Below are 23853 nucleotides of genomic sequence, written 5' to 3'. Positions count from 1 at the left end.
TATTTCACACCTTCAAAATTGCTATCAATAGGAAGTTTTCGTTTCCTATGATCAAAGAAGAAAATTGCGAAAGCCCTAGGCTCCACAATAAAAATCAATCAAAATACTATTCATCAATTGGATGCCGAGAATGAACTCTTGCCTTTCCTTTTATTCTTTCCTTAAGAGAGCTCAAACACCTTCCTGGCCAATGTGGGATAAAAGATTTATTCCCACATTAAATTATTCACTTAACGCACTTTATTATATTAAAGTGACTTTATTATTATAAAGTTACTTTAGAACTTTATAATAATATTAAAATATTAAATAAATCACTTAAGTCACTTAAACTTTAATATCTCTTGATGTACTTGTCTGATTGCTAAGCCGTCTGAGCCAGGAGTTGACTCTCCCTGTTCTCCATGCGATTGGATGCCTGTCTAAAAATAGAAACCCTGAATAGTAACTTACTATAAATAGTAAGTGTGCCAATCTGAGTCAAAAAACTTGTGCAAAGGCCAAAACCTGAATCCAGCTGAAGAGTAATGTCTCTAATCACCAAGTAACTGCCACACGAGGCCCTCTATCAATAATTGTTAGCCTACGAGGGTCAAATGATAGGCTAATTCTTACAAACTCTGATGCTCGCAAAATGGGGACATTACATCAGAATGGTTAGATCTCACCAATGTATATGCTCCTATTGATCTCTCAAGAAAATCCCTTCTTTGCTCTCAAATCAGAATGGTTAGATCTCTTGCTCCATATCTCCCATGGATTCTGGCAAGGGATTTCAATGTTGTTGCTAGTCAGGAGGAAAAAGAGGAGGTGTCAATAGACTGGATCGATCCGCCAAGTTGCAAAGAGATAATATTGATCTTTTCAACTTAGTGGACATAAAACCCTCTAATGGTTTGTTTACTAGGAATACTAGAAGATGGGGTGTTAAGGCTATTTTAGAGAGGTTGGACAAGTTTCTTGTGTCTCAATTTTGGGTTGGGGGCAATTGGTCAACTTGCTCTAAGATTCTTGATTGGAAAGGTTCAGATCATTGGCCTATCAAATTCTCTGTTGCTTTCGTCAGATCCTCTAAAAATTATCCTTTCAAATTTCAACTTATATGGCTCAGGGATTCTTCTCTTCTGGAGGCTATATCTGATTGGTGGTCCAGAGGGAAGCCTACATTTGGGACTGCTATGTTCTCATTTGTTAAAAGGTTGCAGATTATTAAGTATATGTTGAAAAGATGGAATAGGCAATGTTTTCGCTGCTAAAGTGGCTGCCCAATCTCATATGGATGACATCACTCGTCAGATTCGAGACCATGGTCTAACTAAGGAATCTTTTAGTTTAGAAGTTGTTGTTGTGAAGGATCTGGAGGAGTGGGAGTTGCATGAAGAAATTTTTGGAAGCAAAAGGCTTGCATTGACTGGCTTCAAGAGGGAGATAAAAATACTGCTTTCTTTCATAACTCTATTCGAGATAGGAGACATGGAAATCTCATTACTTCTCTCAGATCTTCTAAAGGGATTCAACTCTCTTCTTTTAGAATGATCTCTAGAGAAATCACTCACTATTACTCATCTTTGTTTAAACAGGATACTCCCCTGGCTAGGGAAGAAGAAGATCTTGTTTTGGGGTGCGTTCCTTCTCTTGTTTCTAATGAAATGAATGAAGCTTTGAATAGGGGCATCACTTTGGAAGAGCTAGAAGGGGTGGTGTTCCAGATGAAGAAAGGAAAGGCCCTTGGGCCTAATGGCTTTCCTATTGATTTTTATTAGGAGTTTTGGGATATTATTAAACTTGACCTCCAAGAAGTGGTTTTGGGATCTCAAAGGAATAAGCATATGCTGAAAGCCTTGAATGCTACATTCCTTGCTCTTATCCCAAAACAAGAAGGGGCTGACTCCTTGGACATGTTTAGGCCTATAGCCTTGTGCAATGTTGTCTACAAGATTATTACTAAATTGATTGCTGAGGGCCTTAAGCCTTGGCTTAACTCAATTATATCTAAGGAGCAGGGGGGCTTTGTTGTTGGCAAACAAATCTTGGATGGGATTGTGATTGCAACAGAGGCTATTCATTCTATGGTAACCTCTAAAGAAAAGGCTATGTTTATCAAGCTCGACATGGCTAAAGCGTATGACCGAGTCAACTGGTCTTTTTTACAAAAAGTTCTTGTTTCTTTTGGGTTTGATAGTGGCTGGAACAATTGGGTCATGAGTTATGTTGCATCCTCCTCCTTTTTCTGTTATTATTAATGGGGAGTCTTCGAAGTTGTTTGGAGCTTCTCGGGGTCTAAGACAAGGGGATCCTCTATCTCCGTACTTGTTTATCATTATGGCTGAAGGTTTGAGGAGGTTTATTAAATCTCATGCCTAACAAGGCTTAAATTCAGGGCTAGAATTGGAAAGGCAAGGTTCCCCCCACCCTCATTTGCAGTTAGTGGATGATACTGCTTTGATGGGGCTAGCTAGAGTGGATGAGGCTGTTAGTATAAGGATTTTGGATATCTACTTGGCTTCTTTTGGACAAAAGATTAATGAGGGTAAATCGTCCATATTTTTCTTCAACACCCCTAAGCCTATTCAGATGAGGATTTCTCGTATTCTTAGATTCCAGATTGGTGTTCTTCCTTTTGTGTATCTTAGCATTCCCATTACTGTTGGTTCTCTATCTTACAAGTTTTGGGAGGATGTGTTGGATAAGATTTAGAGGAAAATTTCTTGTTGGACTTGCAGGTGGCTTTCTTCGACCAAGAGGGTGACTCTTCTTAAGTCTGTAATTCAGGCTCTTCCCTTGTATAGATTTTTTGTCTAGGCTGCTCCTGCTTGCTTTGTTCATGAGTTTGACACTATCTCTCGTCAGTTTTTATGGGCTGGTAACTTGCTCTCTAAGAAGTGGAGTTTTGTTAAGTGGGACTCTATTTGTAGACAGATGCAGGAAGGTGGTTTGGGGCTTCGCCCGACAAAACTTAATGGTCAGGTCTTGGCTGCTAAACTCTATTGGAGGTGGTGCAGTCAACAAGACCAAGAATGGGCTAGAATCCTCATCTTGAAATACCTCGGGGATGTGGAGAGTAGTGATGTGGAGCACTCTCAAGAGGGTGCTAATTTGATCAAGCAAGGATTATTCTGGATTTGCAATAGAGGATCTGAGGCTTTATTCTGGTTTAACTCCTGGGATGGGGCTCCTATCATCTCTCTGTATCCACACTTATAGGGTTTGTGTAATATTTTTATTGAGGTTGGTTGGAGTAAGGTGGAATCTTACAAAACTTCACAGAGAGTGGGTCAAATTGAAGTCTTTAGGTGGAAGGAACCACATGAGTGACCATCAGGGGGTTCAACTAAGGATCGTCAGGATCTAGGTAAGATTTTTGGCTGGAAAAGTTTGTAACACCTCGGGGGGAAAAGATATCCTAGCTTGGAGCCCGAATCCGAAAGGCAAATTCTCAGTTGCTTCAAGGTATCAGGAGTTGGACAAGCAAATTTATGGGAGATTTGGTCTTCGTTGGTGGAAGCAAGTTTGGAACAAGTTTGTGTGGCCTAAGTGCAACTTTTTTTTGTGGTTTGTGGTTCAAAATAGATACCTTACGTAGGATAATCTGCGGAAGAGCGGGTTTCAAGGCCCCTCGATGTGTGTTTTGTGTAAGAACTATGAGGAATCCTCTTCACATCTTTTCTTTCTATGCCCTTTTGCCAAAGAGATTTGGCACTGTCGGTGGGGGTTGTGGAATAGAGCCTGTTTCCATGCTTCCTCAAGTGAATTTTGGGAGCTTTTGGGTAATCCTCCAGCTATGACTCCTTTCTTGTGGATTTCTTGGGATATAGGCCCCTCATTTATTCTTTGGCAAATTTGGTTGGAAAGGAACAGGAGGATCTTTTAGGATAGGAGCATGATGAGCCATCAATTGTGGATGGGAATTATTAGTTTGCAGCAAGAAACTGTATCATCTAAATGTGATTTGACTATCACTGTGGACCCTGGAGATTTACTTGTTCAGAGGTTGGATTTGGTGGGAGGTCATGTGCAGCCTTCCTCTTCTAGGAAGAATCGCCATGATAAAAGGAAGGTTCGACGAGATGGTTTTTGGTCTTCCCCTCCTCATGATGTGTTGAAGATAAATACTAATGGTTTGTTGAGAGGTAATCCTAGGCATGCTAGAATCGGTGGAGTTGGAAGAGATAATTTGGGGGTTGTTCATTTCTTCTTTTCTTTGTATAAGGGACATCATTCTAGCAGCTTTATGGAAGCCCTTGCTATCCTTTATGCTTTGGAAAGAAGCTGCGTTGTTGGATGGAGAAAGATTATCTGTGAATCTGATTCTCAGATAGTGATTGATTTGATTAATAAGCAAGAGGTGGAGGGTTCAAACTAGCATTTGGTCTCGGTGATTGAACAAATCCAAAGAATTGGTAGATCGTTGGATTCTATTTCTTTTTGTTATGTTCCTCGGGAATGGAATAGGGTCGCTGACTGTTTGGCAAAATGGGCTTTTGAGGAGACGGAGGGGTGGAACATCAATGATTGGGGTCACTTGTCCACTGATTATTCTTGGGTTTTAGAAGACTTGGTCAAGGAGGACATGAGGAATTATTTGGGAGTCTTTAGTGAGCACTGATTTGGTGGATGTTCTTGGATGGGTTGTTTGGTCAGCTGCTTGGGCTGACTTGCTTTTGTTGCTTTGAATTGTTCTTGCTTGATTAATAAAATTTTCACCCCTTTTATTTAAAAAAAAAAACTGACTATGAGGGGTTGTAGGTTTTGGAAGCATGTGCCATGGAAGTACCACCAACTATGAGCATCCTTCTTGAATCTATGACAAAGAGCATCAACACTTAGACCATTCCCATTTGCAAATTCTATGAACTCATTTGTAATCACATCTCGCACATCATCTTCAAGGTAGAGTCTAAGGAATGCTGCCTTGTACCCATCAAACACTCTGAAATCTCTCCATGGTGCAAGCCTTTCTAGTTGATCAATAAATTGACTGCTATAGTACTTTGGTGTCAAGGCATAGGCAAGAAGATGCAACGAAGTGGTCATCTTATCCAACCTTTCTACAACAATTGCTTCCACTTGTTTGAAGAATTTCTCCTCGAGGTCTTGCTCTTTTTCATTTAGAATGCACTTCATTTTTCAAGCATTGAGTCAATGTCATCATAAATCTCTCCAATGCAAGGCCTATCCATGTCAATGTAGCCAATCATGCTCATAATGGGCTCAATGAAACTAAGGAGATATGTCACAAGATCCTACTATGACTCATCCAATATCTTGACCCTAATTCTTGCTGCCCTCTCAGTGTTGTTGTGCTTCCATATAGCCCAATTTTGGCTGATCACCATAGTGCAAAGTGCCACGTTAACTTTCACAAGTCGTCTCAAGACAATTGTGTTTGTTGCAAAACAGGTCTCAGCAAACACACAAATTAATGTCAAAATGATTAAAAAATAAAGCCAAATTTTAAAGAAGAATACACATTATAGCTTACACAATCAAATTATGAACATTGAAAATAAAAAAATAAGAAATGTAAAATTAAATTACTATTTCACTTACCTTCAATAACTCCAAACTCGAAAAAGATCTAAAAATCCCTTGAGACGTGGTGGTTTGTCATGAACATCTAGATGTCCTCAGCCTCAGCATACACTTGTTTGATCCAATCAATTTTATTCCCAATCTTTTGTAGCATAAGATTGAGTGAATGGACGACACAAGGTCTCCAAAAGATGTGATGATAGCATTCCTCAACCACAAACCAGCAGCTCTACATTTTTTTGCGTTGTCCGTTATGACTTGAACAACATTGCGGGGTTCCACTGTCTCAATGGTAGAGATGAGAATATCTGCAATAAATTGCCCATCTTTTACCTAGCCCTCACAATCCACAATGTTCAAAAACATTGTCCCTTTAGGAGACACTGCTATGACATTGATCAAGGGATGGTTTTTAAGAATCTTTCTACCCATCTAAAACAATTGATACACTTGTCTCAGCCCATGAATTCTTTATGGGCTTCAATGTGTCTTCAACCCCCTTCACCTCTCTTTCCAATAAGGTTCCACATACCTTCTGATAACCTAGGCCCTTATACCCTCTTGGAGCTCCATTAACACTTATTTACATTTTTGTCCAATATGACGAGCGAACAACATTGAAAGCCAACCTATTTGCATATATGCATCTACAACATCTTGGTCGGCAATGTCTCGACTCCCATTTTGAAATGCGGTTTCTAAAGGCCCCTTTGATCTTTTGCATGCAATGAGTGCTTCACTTTTAGGCTCAATTGTGGAAAAGAAGGGGTGGTTTTCTACTACAACATTGGGATTACATGCGAGTTGCATTCCCTTTGTTTTTTTTGGAACAGTTTGATTTAACCTACGGACTTCTCTCTCTTCTGCTTCTTCATGCTCCATAATATATTTCAACACCGTCTCTTGTGGTATAAGCACACCATTTTTTCCAGGGCATTTTTTGATGCCTCTTCTTGGTATTCCACACAAATAGCCTACCACCCGATAATATGAAATATTACGTTCGTTATCACATCCTTGGCATTTCCAACAGAATCCCCCACCTCTTGGAAGCAGCCCTATAATGTCAACATACTTCCATAGGGGAGAATTTGGATCTATTCTATTAGATTAATTAATTCTTTTAGTTGGTTACCTTTTTAGTGATTCTATTAATGGTCGTTTAGTTAGTCATTTAGCTTTTTAGTTCGTTTAGTCTTTAAGTGCAACTATTGCTTCTTTTAAAAGAACGCATAGTTTGCTTTTTAGTGTTGGCGTTTTAAGCATTTTAGCTTCATGTTGAAGCTTTAGATTAATGGTTCATTCTTTTTAGAACATCATCTTGTAATTCCTTTATATACGGTTGTATATTCGTAATTAATTCATCTGATTATTTTATATTCAACATCATTGGATTATTGATTATTTTTCATGGTATTAGAGCAGGTCAATGGGATTTTTTAGGATTCCGCAATTTTTTTAATAAAAAATTCATAAACCTCCCTACCTAGAAATAATTTCCAAGAACTTTTTTGTTCGTTTTTTAATAAAAAATTTGAGGTTTGTTCTTCTAAATCGCTAGGGTTTGTTTCTAGATCCCAGGATCAGTTTTTGGCGCTTAGGGTTATTGGCATTTTTTGGATTTGAGGGTTTTTGCTGAAAATCACAAGCCTGGTTGAGGGTTTTGATGGCACGATTTCCAAGTTTGAGCAAAAGTCTGAAATTTTTGTGGGCCTTTTCTGCTTGTGTGTGGACCTTTGTTTGTGTTTGGTTCGTTTTTGCTCTGCATCTTTTTCACAGGCTCGTTTTCGGTTTTTCAACACATGTAGGTTTGATTTCGCGCACCACGACGTCTCTGTTTCTCTACATCCTCTCTGTGTTTTGTATTCCTCTAGGCACAATTTTTGTGGCCGCTACTTCCATCAGTTTTTGCGTTTTTTTGGCATGTTGCAGTGGCAACGGTTTTTTTCAAAATCGCAATTTTTTGTTAATGATTTTCGCGATCTTCAGAATCCACGTTTGGGTTTTCGACTGCTTTCTCGTGATTTTCTGCACCCAAGGGTTTTTTCAACGTCCTTGACTACCGTTTGTGGTCGTGCTTTTGTGATCTGGGTGTTTTTTAGCATGTCGGGTCTGCTTCTTTTATTTTTGTGCATGCCTCGTGTATGTTTTTTTTTTCTAGGCTAAGGCTAGGGCTTTCTAGTCGCGATCTTCAATGACTTGGTTTTGGGGGGCATGCAGAAATTTTTCTGCAACAGTTTTGATAATTTTTTCCTTAAAAATTAATTTTTAGGCTTTTATGATTTTTTCCAAACAAAAAAAAAATCTTTTTGGGTTTTAATAGTTTTTACCTCAAAAATTATTTTGGGGGTTTATAATTTTTTCCCTAAAAAATTATTTTGGTTTTCTAGTTGTTCTCCACAAATAATCATGGGAGGGTTTTGCTTGAATTCTCTATTTTGATTGTTCATTTGTGCCTATGGAGGAAGAGGTGGATGCCATTCTAGTTCCTATGGCAAGAAATAGTATAAACACATTCAAAAACAAAAACTAAATAATGAAAAAAAAAGAGGTAAACTAAACAAATAAATTATGAAACAAAAATGGTTGAAAAAAATTAAAAATCTACAAAACCCTACCTCTATTAGCCAATGGAAGCTTGGAAATGTGTAGAAATGATGCTGCATCACTTGTTCAAGCTTCAAAAATCAACCTTCAACTCCTATTTGCTCAACTTGCAATGAAAAATTTGATGTTTGCAAAACAAATGAGGAGAAATGAACTAAATTTATGTTTTAAATGCAGTGTTCCACGGGGACGCGTCCCCCCCCTTTTTGGCCACGTCCCCCCATCAGAGATGTCTCGGGACGAGGGGACGGGGACGCGACGTCCCCCGCCGTCCCGCCACCACCACCCAAACGCCGTCGGGACGTGGAGACGTCCCCGCGTCTCTGTGTCTCCCAGGGAGACGTGGAGACGTGGAGACGTGGAGACGTCTCCTGGGAGACGCCCAGGCGTCTCCTACGTTCCCACGTGAATGAGGAGCGAAAAAGGCATTTTTTTTAAAACATGTGCCTTTTGGGGAGGTTAAGGGGTAACCCTAATTGGACGTGGGCCCCACCCTACCCCCCAAAACAACACAAAAGCATGTTTCTTTTAGATTTCACTCTCATTTTGGAAAACTGATTTTTTTTCCAGCAACCTAAAGAGGAGGAAATACTTGAAGAAGATTGATTGAAGGGGTGAGAAAAGTGATTGCAAGCGTGATAGGAGCTAGAAGAAGCAAGAAGAAGAGGAAGAAGAAGATTCTTCTACATTTTGGAGAGATTTTTCAAGCACAAGGTAGGGTTTTTCAACTTTTTCTTGTTTTTTTTTTGTTTTATTTTCTGATTTTCATTGTTCTCTGTCATTTTTGGTTTTTTTTTCCCTATTCATCTCAAGACTCAAAATGAGATTTGATGTTGAATCTTGAGGGCCCTCAAGATTCAACATCAAATCTCATTTTGAGTCTTGAGATGAATAGGAAAAAAATTTTAAAATATATTGTTAAACTAGGCTGATTTTATTTTTATTTTTATTTTGTGAAATGCAGTGTCAATTTCACAATGAGCTCCCAAGGCATGAGTGAAGATGACATGGAAATCCATTCTCATAGTGAGAATGATTCAGAATATGAACCTGAAAATGAGGGGGGTGACCATGGGGCTGATCCTGGAGCCCAATCTAGTTCTATGGCGAGTGCACCAGTTAGTACAGGTTGCCCTTCAGAGTTGTTGGCACCATATGCTAGGGGTCATTTTGATCCTAAGTCTCCTCTAAAACAGTTTGCTTCACGAATATCAATACAAGGCACATCACATTCAAGTGGGGGAACAAGGAAGTGGAAGTGCAATATTTGTGACAGAGAATGGTCTGGTAGCATTAGTAGGGTGAATGCACACTTTCTGTTTTGGAGAGGAAAAGGCGTGAAACATTGTAAGTTTTTGGAGGAACCCAAAAATATACAGTACAGAATTGAGTTTAACAGACTTTGGGGGGTTCCAAATGACACAAATATTTCAATGCCTACTACTTTGTCTCCTAGGCCATCACTTCACGACAACCAGAATGTGCCACATACTTCTCATGCTTCGCAGGCGGGAGGAATGATGTTTGGATCTCCATCCACTTCCACTTCTACTGCCGCCAGGGCTGGGAAACGTAGGTTGCAAACACCACAAAGCAATCCCATTGCTAATATGTTTAATGTGCAGCTAAGAGATGAGATAGATGAATCCATTGGCAAGTTCTTCTTTGCCAATGGTATTCCATTTCATGTTACACGGTCTCCTTATTATAGGGAGATGATGGCTATGGTGGCCAAGGGAGGACCATCTTATGTGCCACCAGGGGAGACGAAAATGAGGACCTCAATCTTGGATAAATGCTATACCAAGATCAATATTTTGATGGAGAAGATGAAGGCATGTTGGGTGGCATCGGGGTGCAGCATAGTTATGGATGGGTGGACGAACATTAGCCATCGTCCAGTCATCAACGTCATGGTCACATGTGCAGAGGGCCCATACTTCCTTAGAGCAGTTGATTGTACAGGGCATCGTTAAGATGCTGATTTCTAGTTTCAGGTCCTCAGGGAGGCTATTGAGGAGGTTGGGCCACAAAATGTGGTCCAAGTAGTGACAGATGCAACCTATGTGTGTAGAGCAGCAGGGAGACTCGTTGAGGCAGCCTATAGACACATTTGGTGGACCCCATATTGTGTGCATGCCATGAACAATGCACTCAAGGACATGGGGAAGATTGACTGGATTAGAGGAGTGGTCACCGATGCGAAAGATGTGCAGATGTTTATCTGCAACCACCACACTTCACATGCACTCTTCAGGTCCTTCGCGAAGAAGGAGTTCTTGAAAGCAGTTGAGACTAGATATGCATCCTATTTCATTCTCTTGGAGCGAATGATTGAGTTGCAAGAGGCATTGCAACTCATGGTTATGACTAATGAGTGGAATAGGTGGGCTGAGGCCAAGACAGAGCAGGGGAGAAGGACGAAGGAGATAGTGAAGAGTGATGTGTTTTGGATTGATGCGAAATACATTGTCTCCATCATTTCTCCAGTATTCCAGGTGATCAGATATGGGGACGGGGGATGCACCTAACCTTGGAGAGGTGTATGAGTGCATTGACTCTATGCTTGACCAGATGAGGGCTGCTGTGCGAGTGAAGGACCCCTCTCTAGCATTCTACAATGAGCAAATCCGGCCTATCATTTAGAGTAGATGGGACAAGTTGAACACTCCTTTGCATATGGCTGCCTTTGCCTTGAATCACAAGTGGTACAAGGCTAGACCGGGTAGAATGACACCGATTCAGGATGACGAGGTGAAGGCGAGTTTCTTTAGGTGCATAGAGAAGATGTTTGATTCCAGAGATGTCAGCACAATGCGCACTGAGTGGGGAAGATTTGCCACTCTTAGAGGTTATTCAGATGCGGCAAAGATGGATATAGACACTATGGCACAGGAGGACACACTTTTGTGGTGGAATTGTCATGGCCCGAAATCTTTGACCACCACTCTAGCCATCCGTCTACTATCCCAGGTTTCCAGTTCTTCAGCTGCTGAGAGGAACTGGTCTACATATAGCTTCATCCACTCTCTTAAGAGGAATAGACTTACCTCTAAGAGAGCAGAGAAGCTTGTGGTTGTACACAGTGCTTTGCGTCTCATAGACCGCAAGACACTCGTGTACAAGGAGAGTCCAGCGGCACGATGGGATGTAGAGCCAGAGGAGCCTTCACAGATTGATGAGGATGATCCTACCACTTCAGATACAGGGCTAGTTGGTGTGAGATTGAGGTACCTTGATCTTCAGGAGTCCAGCAGTTCTAGTGAGGAGGAGTTCGCAAATGATTAGAGGCCTCCATTAGCTACATTTTGAGTTTTGTCATTTTGTCTTTGACTCTAGTCTCTTTTGTAATGCTATTGCTACACGTATTTGTATTTGGCTACTCATTGTAATGATGAATCATGTAATCATCTTTATTATCATAGACTTTGCAATGGCATCAGATATTCGTATTTTCGTTTTCCTTTTTCGATATTCATATGATAGAAATGAGAAATCTCCAATTTGACAATTTCATTTGTCAAATTTTATTTAGCATTTAGCAATTAGTATTACTAATCTAAGTAATCTTGGTATTTCCTATAGTTTCATTTGAAATCTAATTCTTATACTATTATACATCTTTTCAAAACTAGTTTTTCAAGTGTTATATGTATATGTATAAGTATATGAGCACCACCACCCCGCCATCCCCAAATTTAGGCCCTTGGTCCCCCCATCCCGGAAACGCATCCCCCCCGTCCCCCCATCCCCAACGCCTATGGAATTTTATCATAGCATAAAACCTCAAGCTTCCTCTGGTAGGAGATTTCAAACACACATAACAATAGGAGGTTTCATGTGCCAAATTTTAGTCAAGGTTGAGAACTCCAAAGACGGTAATTGATATAGGAATACAATAGGGTGTAGCCCCTTGATGACCCGCCATCATCATGGATGGTAGAACACAATGATGGTTATAAGCCACGCCACCTACCTACTTTGCTAGCAACATCTTCCTCTAGGTGGTGCAACACTATCCTAGCATATTTCTATTGTTGAATCACTCATGAGCATATTCAAGAAGATTCCTAATAAAACCTAGATTTTAGCCTTAGGCAGTTTTCCACATCACAAAGACCATTTTTCTTCTGAAATCAATTGTTTCGAAACTAAAGGGCAGTTTTAGGAAAACCAATCAATAGTATTGGAATCTTAGATCGTATCAAGATATATTACATCAATGTGCAATTTTTTGGTAGATGATGTTAGCAATCGTTCCCTTCAATCTAGCCCCCTTCACAATAGTGGTTTTACTCTTAACAGTCCAACTTAGAGGCTCCATTCTCAGCTTTATGAGCTTTTTTTTGAGCCATTTTTTTATTTGGGCTATTTTTTCACACTTTGTGGTGTAGGCATTTTTTAATTTTATTTTATGGTTTGACTAGATTTTTTAGATTCTTACAAGCAACACTATTTATTTCTCATTTTTGGAACCTTTTGAGGTTTTGTTCATGCACATATTGTTAGACATTGTTAGATAAATAGACAGATTTGTATTTGTCATTGATGTCAAAAGGAGATATGTAGAGATGTCATTGCCTACAAATCATATAATAACAATGCCTCACAGATTTGATAGTCACCGAATTAATAATAATTCTGTCTTTATCAGCAGTTGCATCAATGTGTACTCTGGACTGCATTTTGTTTGGTGTTGAGATCTCTTAAGATTTTCTTATTTGTAGTCTCATGTTTCATGAGGATGAGTTATGTTGATGCAAGTACCTGAAGTTTTCAGAACGATGTTAATGATGCAAGTACCTGCAGTTTCAGAACGATGTTAATGATGAATGGTGATAAAAAATATACATTGAATATACAGAAAAAATGGTGTCTATCCTTACCTTCAATATGTTCTGATTGGTTGATTTGTTTATATCAAAACATGGTGTCTATCCTACTTCTTATCAGGGCACAGTGAACTTTATTATTGCTTATGTCTGCAGTTTATAAAGTTTGCATTAACTACTATACAGGTATAACTGTCTTGACAGTTAAAGCAGTTTCTAACTATCTTCTAACCATCCAATTGATGGTTACTTGTGTTTACAAAGAGCAAATAATTGGTGAAAAAGAGTTAGTATGTGTGACATAGAGAATGATCCTCCGAGATGGTTAGACAAGTTGTAACTAACCTCTACCTGTCATGATCAGTTATCATTAGTTAAAAGAACTATCATTTGGTTGTAACAGTTCTTTCTTATTTATATGGATGCACATTTTAGACATTTTTGAAGTGAGAGATAGGAAGGTGTGGTGATGTGTGGAGTGTTCTGAAAGAAAAGAATACGGGCCATTTGGTTTGAGAATTATTTTGGATATCTCTAAGCACTGATATGAGAAGTAGAAACTTGTGTTGAGAAGTTTCATTAAAACAATAATGAAGATGGGGTAGCACATCAAACCTCTGATATGTTCAGCATTCTGCAAATTATTTGGTGAGATTGTTTCATAATACTATTTCGAATTAATTACATTTGTTGATACAGGATTATTATCAGTTCCTATATATGATAATGACAGTTTGACAAAGTACAGATGAATATCTTTCTGAGTGTATTTACACGGGTAATAGATATTTACATTTAAAATTGGATTCTAAAGTTTTTGTTGAAACAAAGATGCTGAATTGTGCATTTGAAGACTGGGTTACAAGAGTTTGACTGCCAAGCTTCAGAACTTTATTCTTTTTCAGAATGTATCTTGCAGCAGTAAAGAGTCTTTGATTGTTTCTGATTGTGTTTTGCAGTGACACTAAGGGTTTTGTTTGTTATCTTCGGAATACAGTCTTCCAAATATACAGAGGCATTCAATGTCTGATAAAAACTTAAAGATACTCAGTATATAAATCAGTTTCTAGAGCTTACAGTTTCAGATCACTTAAAGAACATATTGCTATTAATCTGCATATTTGATTCTGATAATGATTTGTAAAACCTTGAGTTGGTGCTCAAAGGGTATGGAGTGAAAGTGTTGGTGACAAGGGTTTGAAGACTCCTTAGGGTCGGTGCCCTTAAAAGCATTGTAGTTGGAGTAGAGATTGTGAGGCCGGATTAGGACAGTAGATCCTAGCGGCATTTCTCACCGTGGTTTTCCCAAATTGGGTTTCCACATAAAATCTTGTGCATTGTGCTTTTGTTGTTGCATCTTTTTCAGTTTCAATTGCTAGAAATTTCAAATCTTTAAGTTTGGTAAAAGTTTTAAGTTGTAAAAAGGATTAGAGTTTTGTACTACTGATTCACACACACCCCCCCCTCCCCCCCCCGCTCCTCTCTCTGAGTAGTACTTCTGTGTTCTACACATGGACATTTTTCAGTGAAATTTTTTTTAAGAAAACATAAATTTTCATGTACTTCACAACGGTATTGTTAGGTTTCCTTTCAACATTATGGTCTATTCTTGACCATTTGTAAAGCATTGAAATTACGTCCACTTCATGTTTCTTGTGTGGAAATTGTACTTGCACTAATTATAAAGTGCTAAATCATTTTCACTAGAAGGTTTATTGATTGAGCCTCCAGGGTGTCTTGCATTCTCATCATTTTTTGCTTTCACTTCATTTTCTTCTGTGCACAATGTCAAAAGCATCAATACTTGTGCTCGCTCCATATAATAATTTCGAATGAAAACCTATAACGTAGCTTTTTTCGGGGAACATAAGCTATTCAAAATAACAAAGCTTTACCTTAGTGATAATGCAGCAAAAATGAAATAGCTTAATAAATGTGATGATGCTTATGGAAAATTGTGTCTATCTATATCTCTTGATTTTCTCTTTCACATCGAATCCTTGAATAATCCCAATAAGTCTGTCTATATCTCTTGATTTTCTCTTTCGCATCGAATCCTTGAATAATCCCAATAAGTTTGTCTATATCTCTTGATTTTCTCTCACATTAAATCCTTGTCGGTATCCCTTGATTTTCTCTTTCACATCGAATCCTTGAATACTCCCAATAAGATTTAGACCAAGTTGGCTAGTTTTGTTGGGGTTTGAGATTCCATGAGTGGTAATTAGTTGGAGGCATTGAAATTGTAATTTAAAAAAAGTGGAATTGAATAGAAAGATGAGCAATTGGTCCTCAGTATTCTCTATAACATTGGTTTAAACTTCAAACTATTTACTCTTTGTTTCTATCTTCTATGCCACAAAGAGTGCTTAAGAAGTTAGTTTGCTATGCCATATCAAGATAACCTTACTATCTCTCAAGATAAGCCCATCTAAATGTGTACTCGAAAATCCTCAAAGTCACATTCCTTGGTTGTAAACCAAGATAGAAAAGAACATAAATGATCACGCAATAAGGATAAAAAAAAGAAAAATAGTCATAACAAGTAGAAAAAGGATCAAAACCTATTACTTCTAAAGCAACCTAGGAAAACTCTTCTTTAAAAGGTAACAAGTCTAAAGAAAAGGTCAAATGTGCTTATTCCGCAAGGCTTTGTCATGATGAGCATGAATGCTTGAAGAAAAAGACTAATGACTTGACACATTTTTAACAAAAATAACATCAAATATTTTGAGCTAGTGAAACAAAGTTCCTTACATGTGGGGACAATGTCTGTTGGAGTTCAACTAGGAGCATCATAAGCCCACCATGCTCCACAAGGCTCAACCTCAAGACCGTGCCTTTAATACCAAGTTAAGCAACTACTATACCAAATCCTGAACTGTTAGTGAATAGCGCTCACCAGCAATAACAGTCAGGTTTTTGTCCCACCAAAGCACCACCATAGGTGAACCCCCTCATGGACACGTGGCTGCTAACCATAGCATCTAGTTTGGGTACATACTTGCCAACACAATGAAGGAACACCCACCGAGGTTCAACTAGGGGCATCAAATAATTATACACCAACACAATCTAGGGGTTTTAGAACCTGTCATCAAATAATCACTTTTTTAATTTTGTCACTCAGTTCATTTCTACAAATTTGAATATTTTATATGATCATAAATAGTTTACTTTTTACTTTCTTGCATTTAGGTAACTTTGGTTCTCTACAAATAGAACCCCACCTTATGTCATGAGGAATTATCTTGCTCAATGCCACTAAGGAACTTCATCTCACCAATCAGTCTACAGAATGACATATTTGCAATATTTGGGCGAAATGATTCCCATTTTGAGTAATTAGAATCCTTGGTAAGAACACCCTAAAATTGGCTATGAAAACCCACTTCTTCCTCTATTCTATTATTGTCACATACTCATCTTCACTCAATGGGTCTATTACTCTCCTAATCCAAATCAATGTGCTTTATTATTTTATATTTTTCAGCATTTTCCATGGTTCTCATATGTTAATAAAAGGAAGAAAACAAAGCCATTGTTTATTCTGTAAGGTGTTTGGCCTATTTTCATATTTCATATAATTCTTTTTCTGGGCTTTATATATGGTCTTCGAACTGCTCTAATCAAGAATCACAACAAGGAAAATATCCAAATGGGTCCACAATGAGAAAAAGAGGATAAGATATCTAGCTAAAAGTTGCATATGATATGAGAACAAGCGGTGAGAAAAATTGTGGTATATGCCATTGTAGCAATGCAAATGAAAACAGCCATAATGAAAATGATGTTTACATTCATAGAAGAGCATTTAATGAACCCCCAATCCTTGTAATAAACATCACGGTCATCAGCCAAAGAACACAAATAGAAAATAATGTAAAAGTGTCTTCTTATATATAAAATTGTGTACTTACCATACACCAATGTGCACAGCACGATGCTGAGGATGACCTGAAATCCCATAGTCATCAAATGTGATTATCTGACATCAAATAGAATTAAAGGAGAATATAAGAGATGAATGTAGTTGCACTCACCCTAAAAGAGCATCAATACTTCCATTTTCTCAAAAGAAGGAAATACAAATAAAAGTTAGCTGACAAACATACTACAGAGAGCATTTGAATCCAATCAAACAAATACAAACATGGGACAAAGTAAAAATAAAGTTTTAATTTCATACAGACAAAATTTTCATTTCAGCTCAAAGGCAAGCATTCATAACCAATATAACTCAATTAGAATCTTCATTCTGGCTTGCAATACTCAAAGAAAGCCATTGTAGAAAAAAGAAACCAAATAGTAATAATGCTTCCAATCATGAAATAATAAGAGACAGTTAATAATCTCAATCAATTATTACAAGAGCACACCTTATACTCTAAAGCGATGCTTATATGTTATCAATAATCATTAAAACTTAATAATCAATGCACTGGGGCAAAAGGCACACATATAGAACTGTAAGTCTAACTGGATCGCAATGTCTGGAGGAACCATCTTCTCTGATGTAACAGAGGGTGGAAACTATTATTCAATCACCAATCACCGACCTTTCTCATAGGGTCTTCTGGCTTAACAAACAGCAGTAAACAACCTGACCTAGCACATGAGGATGCTAGGTCCAGTTTTGAAGAGAGATAATCCCCTCTCCACCCCCTGCTACAGAACACAAAACAACCATTATAATGTCCCTAACATTACCCATTCCACCTGGTTTTATCTCACATCAAAGGTGGAATGGTAATCATTTACATTTTTTACTCTCAACCTCTACCTTACCACCCGACCTCCAGACAAATGCAAGAACAGATTAATTCATAACACCACTAACAGAAAATGAAATACTACTACTGAAAGAAACCCTATAGGCCGAGCAAACAAAAACAGAAAAGAAATTCAGAAAACACCCGAGTAGAGCAAGAGAAAATGAAAAGTCTTTATTCCTTCTTGCTTCAGTCTTAATTCAGCAACGTAACATTCAACTCACTTCTGCCTCATAGCTTTCGAGGCATATAAGAACTACAACTTCTGGACACCAACAATCATACCATGACTATTGGTGTTCCAGTTACAACTGATTGAGCATCTTTTCCCATTTTATTATCATTGACACAAAACAGACCCTACAAGAAACATACTAAAGATAAATACAAAATGGTCACCATGGACCTTTATTCAAACCAAAATAAATCAAAACCCCTAAAAACTCCTAGGCCACATTTAGACCAAGAACAAAATGTCGAGTTGGTGCTCCTGCACCATTCTCTTTGCTCAAGGACTTTTCCTTTCAGACATGATCTACAGGAGTTAATCTCTAGTGCAGTTTAAGATATTTTAATAGGTAAGAACATAGTTGAACTACTCGCAACTCGGCTCGACTCGCCAAGCCCCTGGGAAAAAAACTCAGGGAAAACTCGGGAAAAACTTGGAAAAACTCGGCAACGTAAAAACACGCTTAATTTTAATAAAAAATGCATTTTTTTTGCAAAATTTAATGAGAAGATGCATCCAATGAGTCAATAAATGATAACACAAAAGAAACAAGCTGATTCTAGATATATTTAAATGCAAAGTGTCTACAAAATCGCATCCTCGTGAGGAATGCTGATGGCTGGAAGCAAAATAGTAAATAGTTTTTGTAAAACCAAAAGTAAATACATCATTACAAATTACAGTTACAACTTCCTCTTCCCAGCTCTAGGTAAAACTAGAGGAGAGGTAAAACTAGAGGGTCTAGTCCTAGAAGTCTGTAGTGGGCGTGACTATGCCTCCTCCCTCGGTATGCCTGGCTCATCCTCCATCCTGGATCAAGCTATGTCTCCACCTGCTTGTGGCATTGGCAATGACTCCTCTTCCTCCTCAATGTCATCCAGTGTGAAACCAAATCCACCCCCCTCCTCCTACATAGCTTGCCTCTCCAAATCAGTGTTGTCATCCTCAGAAAACAATGGAGGCTGCTCCTGTGATGTCCAATCACTGTAAGGATCTATATCATCCAAGTCAAGTGAACCACCTGCTACTTCCTCTACCTTCCTTACGCACAATCGAAGATTATATTGCACAAAGACAAGGTCATTGAGGTGTTTTTGAGCTAGCTTGCTCCTCTTCTTCGTGTCGATGGCTTCAAACAAGCTCTAATTGTGCTCACAACTGGATGAACTACAAGGTTGACATAAGATTTTGAGGGCAAATTTTTTGAGATTTGGGGTATTTCCACCCCAACTTTGCCACCAAGCATCTGCAAATTAAAATTAGGTTGAAAGTAGCACCCCTCGCCGATGTCTGAGGGTGAGAAAAAGAGGGGTAGAGAGATAGGTCTAGATCTTGGTGGAGATCTGCAAACGCGCAATATTTGAAATTTCATCATTCCTACTCATAGTTTCAAACTTTCAACTCTAAAATGTATAATACCAAGATTTCTTCAATGCTAATTATGTTGTTATATGGACTTGGAGCATAATCAGACTCAGAGGTTAAATTTTCCCCACTTCCATCAGCGCAGTTTCCCCCTATATTTTTTGACGGGGGTTTGGGGGTAGCGCCCCCAAGTTGGAGTCAAGGGGCAGCACCCCTTGCGCGCTCCCTGTCGCAATACAGGGCGGGGTCGAGGGGCAGCGCCCCACAAGGCCAAAAATACTTTTATTATTTTATAAAGGCGCCGGATGTCATAAAGTATAAGAAAGGAAAAAGACATATTGAAACGCCACTTATACTTAAATGTTATATTTCATGTGTATATTATGTTGAAGAGAATGAAACTGACCTGAAAAAACAAAAATTGATAATTTTTTGACATGTTTGGGCCTCTTTTTTTAATCTAGCTGAGTTTTTAAAGAAACTCGCCAAATTTTTGCGATTGCTCAGCGAGTTTTTGCTTGCAAAAACTCGGCGAGTTTCTTCTGCAAGTTAAAGTAAGAAAAACTCGCAGAGCTCAAAAACTCGACGAGTTTTTGAAACTCTGTGAGTGTTTCATCCGTAAGAATATCCCTCATCTCCACCAGAAGCCACATCATCCAAAAAATCCATATCAATATGGTCTTCATCTGCAAGGGAAGAGAAGAATGGCTTTGTCAGGACATCTGATAGAGACAGATTTAAGTGATTGGTGGTGATTATTTTAATCTCATTAATAACCCCTGTACAACCCTAAATATGAACAATGAGGCAATGCAACTCCTTGTGCCAAGTGCCTATGAAAGTTTTTATATTATAGTGGTCCTCATACAAGAGACAAATTCCTCCTGCATCTGAAAAATATATACAGTGGATAAATTGCCTGCTACATCTTAAGAAAATCCCTCTGCCAAACGACCACTTTGGGTTTACAATCATTTTTCTGATAGCATTATCCAGGTTAGTTTTGGAGTTTTTACCTAGTTGCTTAGTCCATGTTTGATCAATAATTTTGTCAAACACCTGTCTTCAAACTACAAATCACCAAATTTCAGTGTTACTCTATCTAGAATTTACCAAATTATTGCCTACAAGTGGGTTTGACTGAGCAACAACAAACAGGCACTGACAAATGAACAAACAACCAGTGGAGAATCAGATTTTTACCATGGAAAACCTCCATATGGAAGAAAAACTAGCTGGCAGGTGCTAAACGCACATCTACCTGATTTATATTGCATGTGAATCAAGATACAAAAAGTGCATCACAACTATAGAGCTAATTCCGCTCTCTATCAAGTCTCTTTTAAACTGCAACTGAATTTTTTCTTTCTCTAGGACAGAAAATCATACACATGGGGACTTGGTACAATTAATACAGTTATAATTACAACTATTGTAGGAAAAATAGAAAAATGTGTAGATTTCTTACCTTACAGACATTATTGCATTCAAATGATGTTTGGGTTACAAGGCTCATGGTGATGAACAGAGTTGTCTCGAGCGTGGGTATCACAATAGTGATGTCTGGCACCATCTAGATCTCTACAATATGTGGCAATGAATTTGTAGCACTCAAAGTTAGTTAATTCATGGAAATCTTTTCAAATATATTAACTGTCATGTCCCCTTTCTAGAGTGGACATCAGAGACAGAGGAGTTGGCCTATCATTGGAGTCTCGTAGGCTAGCAGAGGTTGATTGGGACTCATTCAATGCAAATAGTGACTGGATTTTGGCTTTACAGGCAGTTTGAGGGCCATTTGGACCAGTTCCTTGATTTTAGGGAGATTCCCTATTTTTTAGGAGGTTGTGGCAGTTCCCATATTGGAGGTTCCACGGGAACATGTCATGGTTTCAGTTTCAGGAAGTTTGGGTGTGTTTCCTAGTTTCTAGGAGCATCCCTAGATTTTAGGGATGGGACTGCCAGTTAATTCAACTTTTCCGGCATCGGTCACAGATAGGTGACAAAGTTATATTCATGATTATTTGGTCATTTTGGGCTATTATTGGATATCTGGAGATATTTTAATATATTTAAATATTTCCTAAGTTTGCGATTAAATAAATTAAAATAAGGCTATGTATTTAGTCATTTCGGAGTAATAAGGGATTTCTGGCTTCATCTGGGTTGATATGCCTATGTGTTATAGCTTGTTGGAAAGGTCTTGAACTTTGCTACATGATTCTCACCTTTCGGAGTCTTTTTGGATGCCTGAAGCTATTTATTTGCAATTTAGTGTTATTTTCCTATAGTTGATGCCATAATTAGAAAATAACACTCTTTTCATAATGCGCCAACTTTTCTCCCTTTTAGGGTTTATCTTGGAAAGGAAAGGAGATATACGGAAATGAATACCAAATTGTTCATTATCTTTTTACACAATCAAACTTATTTTTGCGAATTAGCTCTGAGTGGGTGATTCTTCATCTGGGACGCAAACCTCAAGATCAGGACCGGCTAGGACGTAGCCCTCAGCAGTTATTGGCATTGGATTCTTCAGGCAGAGTGCATTGTTGACAGAGATTGAGTATGCCATTCTTCATTCTGGATTCAGGTTGCAGAGTAAGGGTTTCAGCATGGCAGATTGATTCTTCAGCTTGGGCGTGATCCTTGCAGCCTTAGGGCTGCCATTTGCAGCAGATACATCCCACGTGGAATGTAAGGAATGCATGTATTCAGCCTTAGAGGTATTCTTGATTCATGATCACTATTCACCTTTCAGTTTGGCATCATTGTTGGATGTAAGTTCCTTGGATCTGCATTGGAATTATTATTTGGTTTTACAAATCAGAAATCTGTCTGGTACAGCTTGTAGCAATTCTGAATTTGGCTGTATGTTCTTATTTATTTTCAGTCTCCTTCATGTTTACTGTTCATTATTCATTACTTGTTTGAAAACTATCAAAAAACACAAAAAGAAACAAACCTTCTGCAACTTCTGTCTATTCTCTAAAACCATCAAAGGAATCACAGGAAAATATAGTTTATTAATTTAAAAACTACAGCAGATCAGCAAGGGGATCCATCAGGGATCTTTCAGTGGTATCAGAGCCTACATCCTGCCAGCCTGTAGGGTTTATGAGAAATTGTCACATCTGGGTACTGGATAGAAGGTTTTGATAATTCATATCAGCAACTAGGTAGTTGTCAGCCTACACATTTATGCTTACAATTGACAGCTGGTAAGACAATATGTTGGCCAAAGTCCCAAAATTGTGGAGAACAAACTTTATTTCGACCTCCGGGATCCATTGGGATATCAGTTTAGTTACAAGTAAATACCATGGCTAGAAATAAAATTGGGCACTCAAAAGTTTCATCTTCTCCAAAACGTAAAAGTAGGATGCCTCCTACCAAGATATTTAATGATACAGTTATGAGCAGCTATCATCAATATTGTTCTCTTCCTAAGATGATACGTGAGCTCCTTTCCTTCACACAATTTATGGTTGTACCCGGAGCATACGAAGATAACTTGGTAGCTACAAGTTCAGATCAGTGGCAAAGAAGGAAAGAAGAATCAAGGGTGCAGGAATCAGGAATGGACAAAGAACTTTCATTTAGGGGTAATATACCTCTACATAAGAATGTTTTGGTGCCCTCAAGTTCCGATGAGTGGGACAAGAATTTATGTGATGGTTTTGTTAGACATGTGGATTCAACTCAAGGAGACATTAAGACAACTTTGGATAATGAATTGTCCTCACCTTCCGTGCAGGGGATTTCCCAAGAGGCAACTGAGTTAGAGGTTAGCAATTCTGATTTTCATGACAGCAGTGAGGTACCTTTGCATCAGCTTGAGGTATCATGTCTACACTTGTACAAGATGGTGCCAATGGGCTGTCACATGAAGGTATTCAAAATTCGGGTACCAATGATGCTTTGATTATTGAGAACTCATATCATGATGATTCTGATTTTATAGATCAGACCTTAGAATCCAGCCCAGTATGTTCTCTTAGTAGCACTAGACCCCAGGATCGTGAGCCAATGGGTTGTGCGGACACATGGGATGCAGAAGAGAGTGATGACAGTGCATTTTCAGCAATATCATCATTGATGGATGTGGTGTTCTCAGAGGCACAGAGCAGCAGTACTTTGGATGAGGTTGTATCCATGGCCGAGTGCATACACGATGTTGACTACAGAGAGGTACAGGATACAGATACAACTTCTTTCCACAATGTAAATTTTGAGTTTGTACAGTTACAGGAGAGCCAACATTCTCGGACTCCTCATCACCTGATTGGACAACTCATGGTTGATGACAGGAGCATAGACACAGTTATTGAGCATTTCGATGTTGCTCGCCAGTTGTTGGCTACACATAGTTGGAGCACCCTCATGATTGATGAACAGGGCAGCAGTGATTTTTCCTTACCAGAGTTTCATGCTCTTTATGGAGCCATTGGGATACTGAAGCATGAGTATTTACAGTTAGTGGCTGACTGAGATTATCTCCTTCAAAGGGATTTTA

At 38.6% G+C, this 23853-nt stretch overlaps 1 protein-coding gene across 3 annotated transcripts in view; it reads right to left on the bottom strand.

The window, feature by feature from the left end:
• LOC131048312 (uncharacterized) overlaps positions 1 to 23853 on the bottom strand; it is a 176815-nt gene that overhangs the window by 44028 nt on the left and 108934 nt on the right. For all 3 annotated transcript variants that reach the window (XM_057982220.2, XM_057982218.1, XM_057982219.1), the window contains exon 7: positions 16892 to 16959. In XM_057982220.2, coding sequence (XP_057838203.1) covers positions 16892 to 16959 — 68 coding nt within the window. The remainder of the gene's footprint in view (positions 1 to 16891; positions 16960 to 23853) is intronic.

Source organism: Cryptomeria japonica, chromosome 3, assembly GCF_030272615.1.
Source record: "Cryptomeria japonica chromosome 3, Sugi_1.0, whole genome shotgun sequence".
Taxonomy (NCBI): Eukaryota; Viridiplantae; Streptophyta; class Pinopsida; order Cupressales; family Cupressaceae; genus Cryptomeria; species Cryptomeria japonica.
This window is presented reverse-complemented; position numbering and strand designations above follow the sequence as displayed.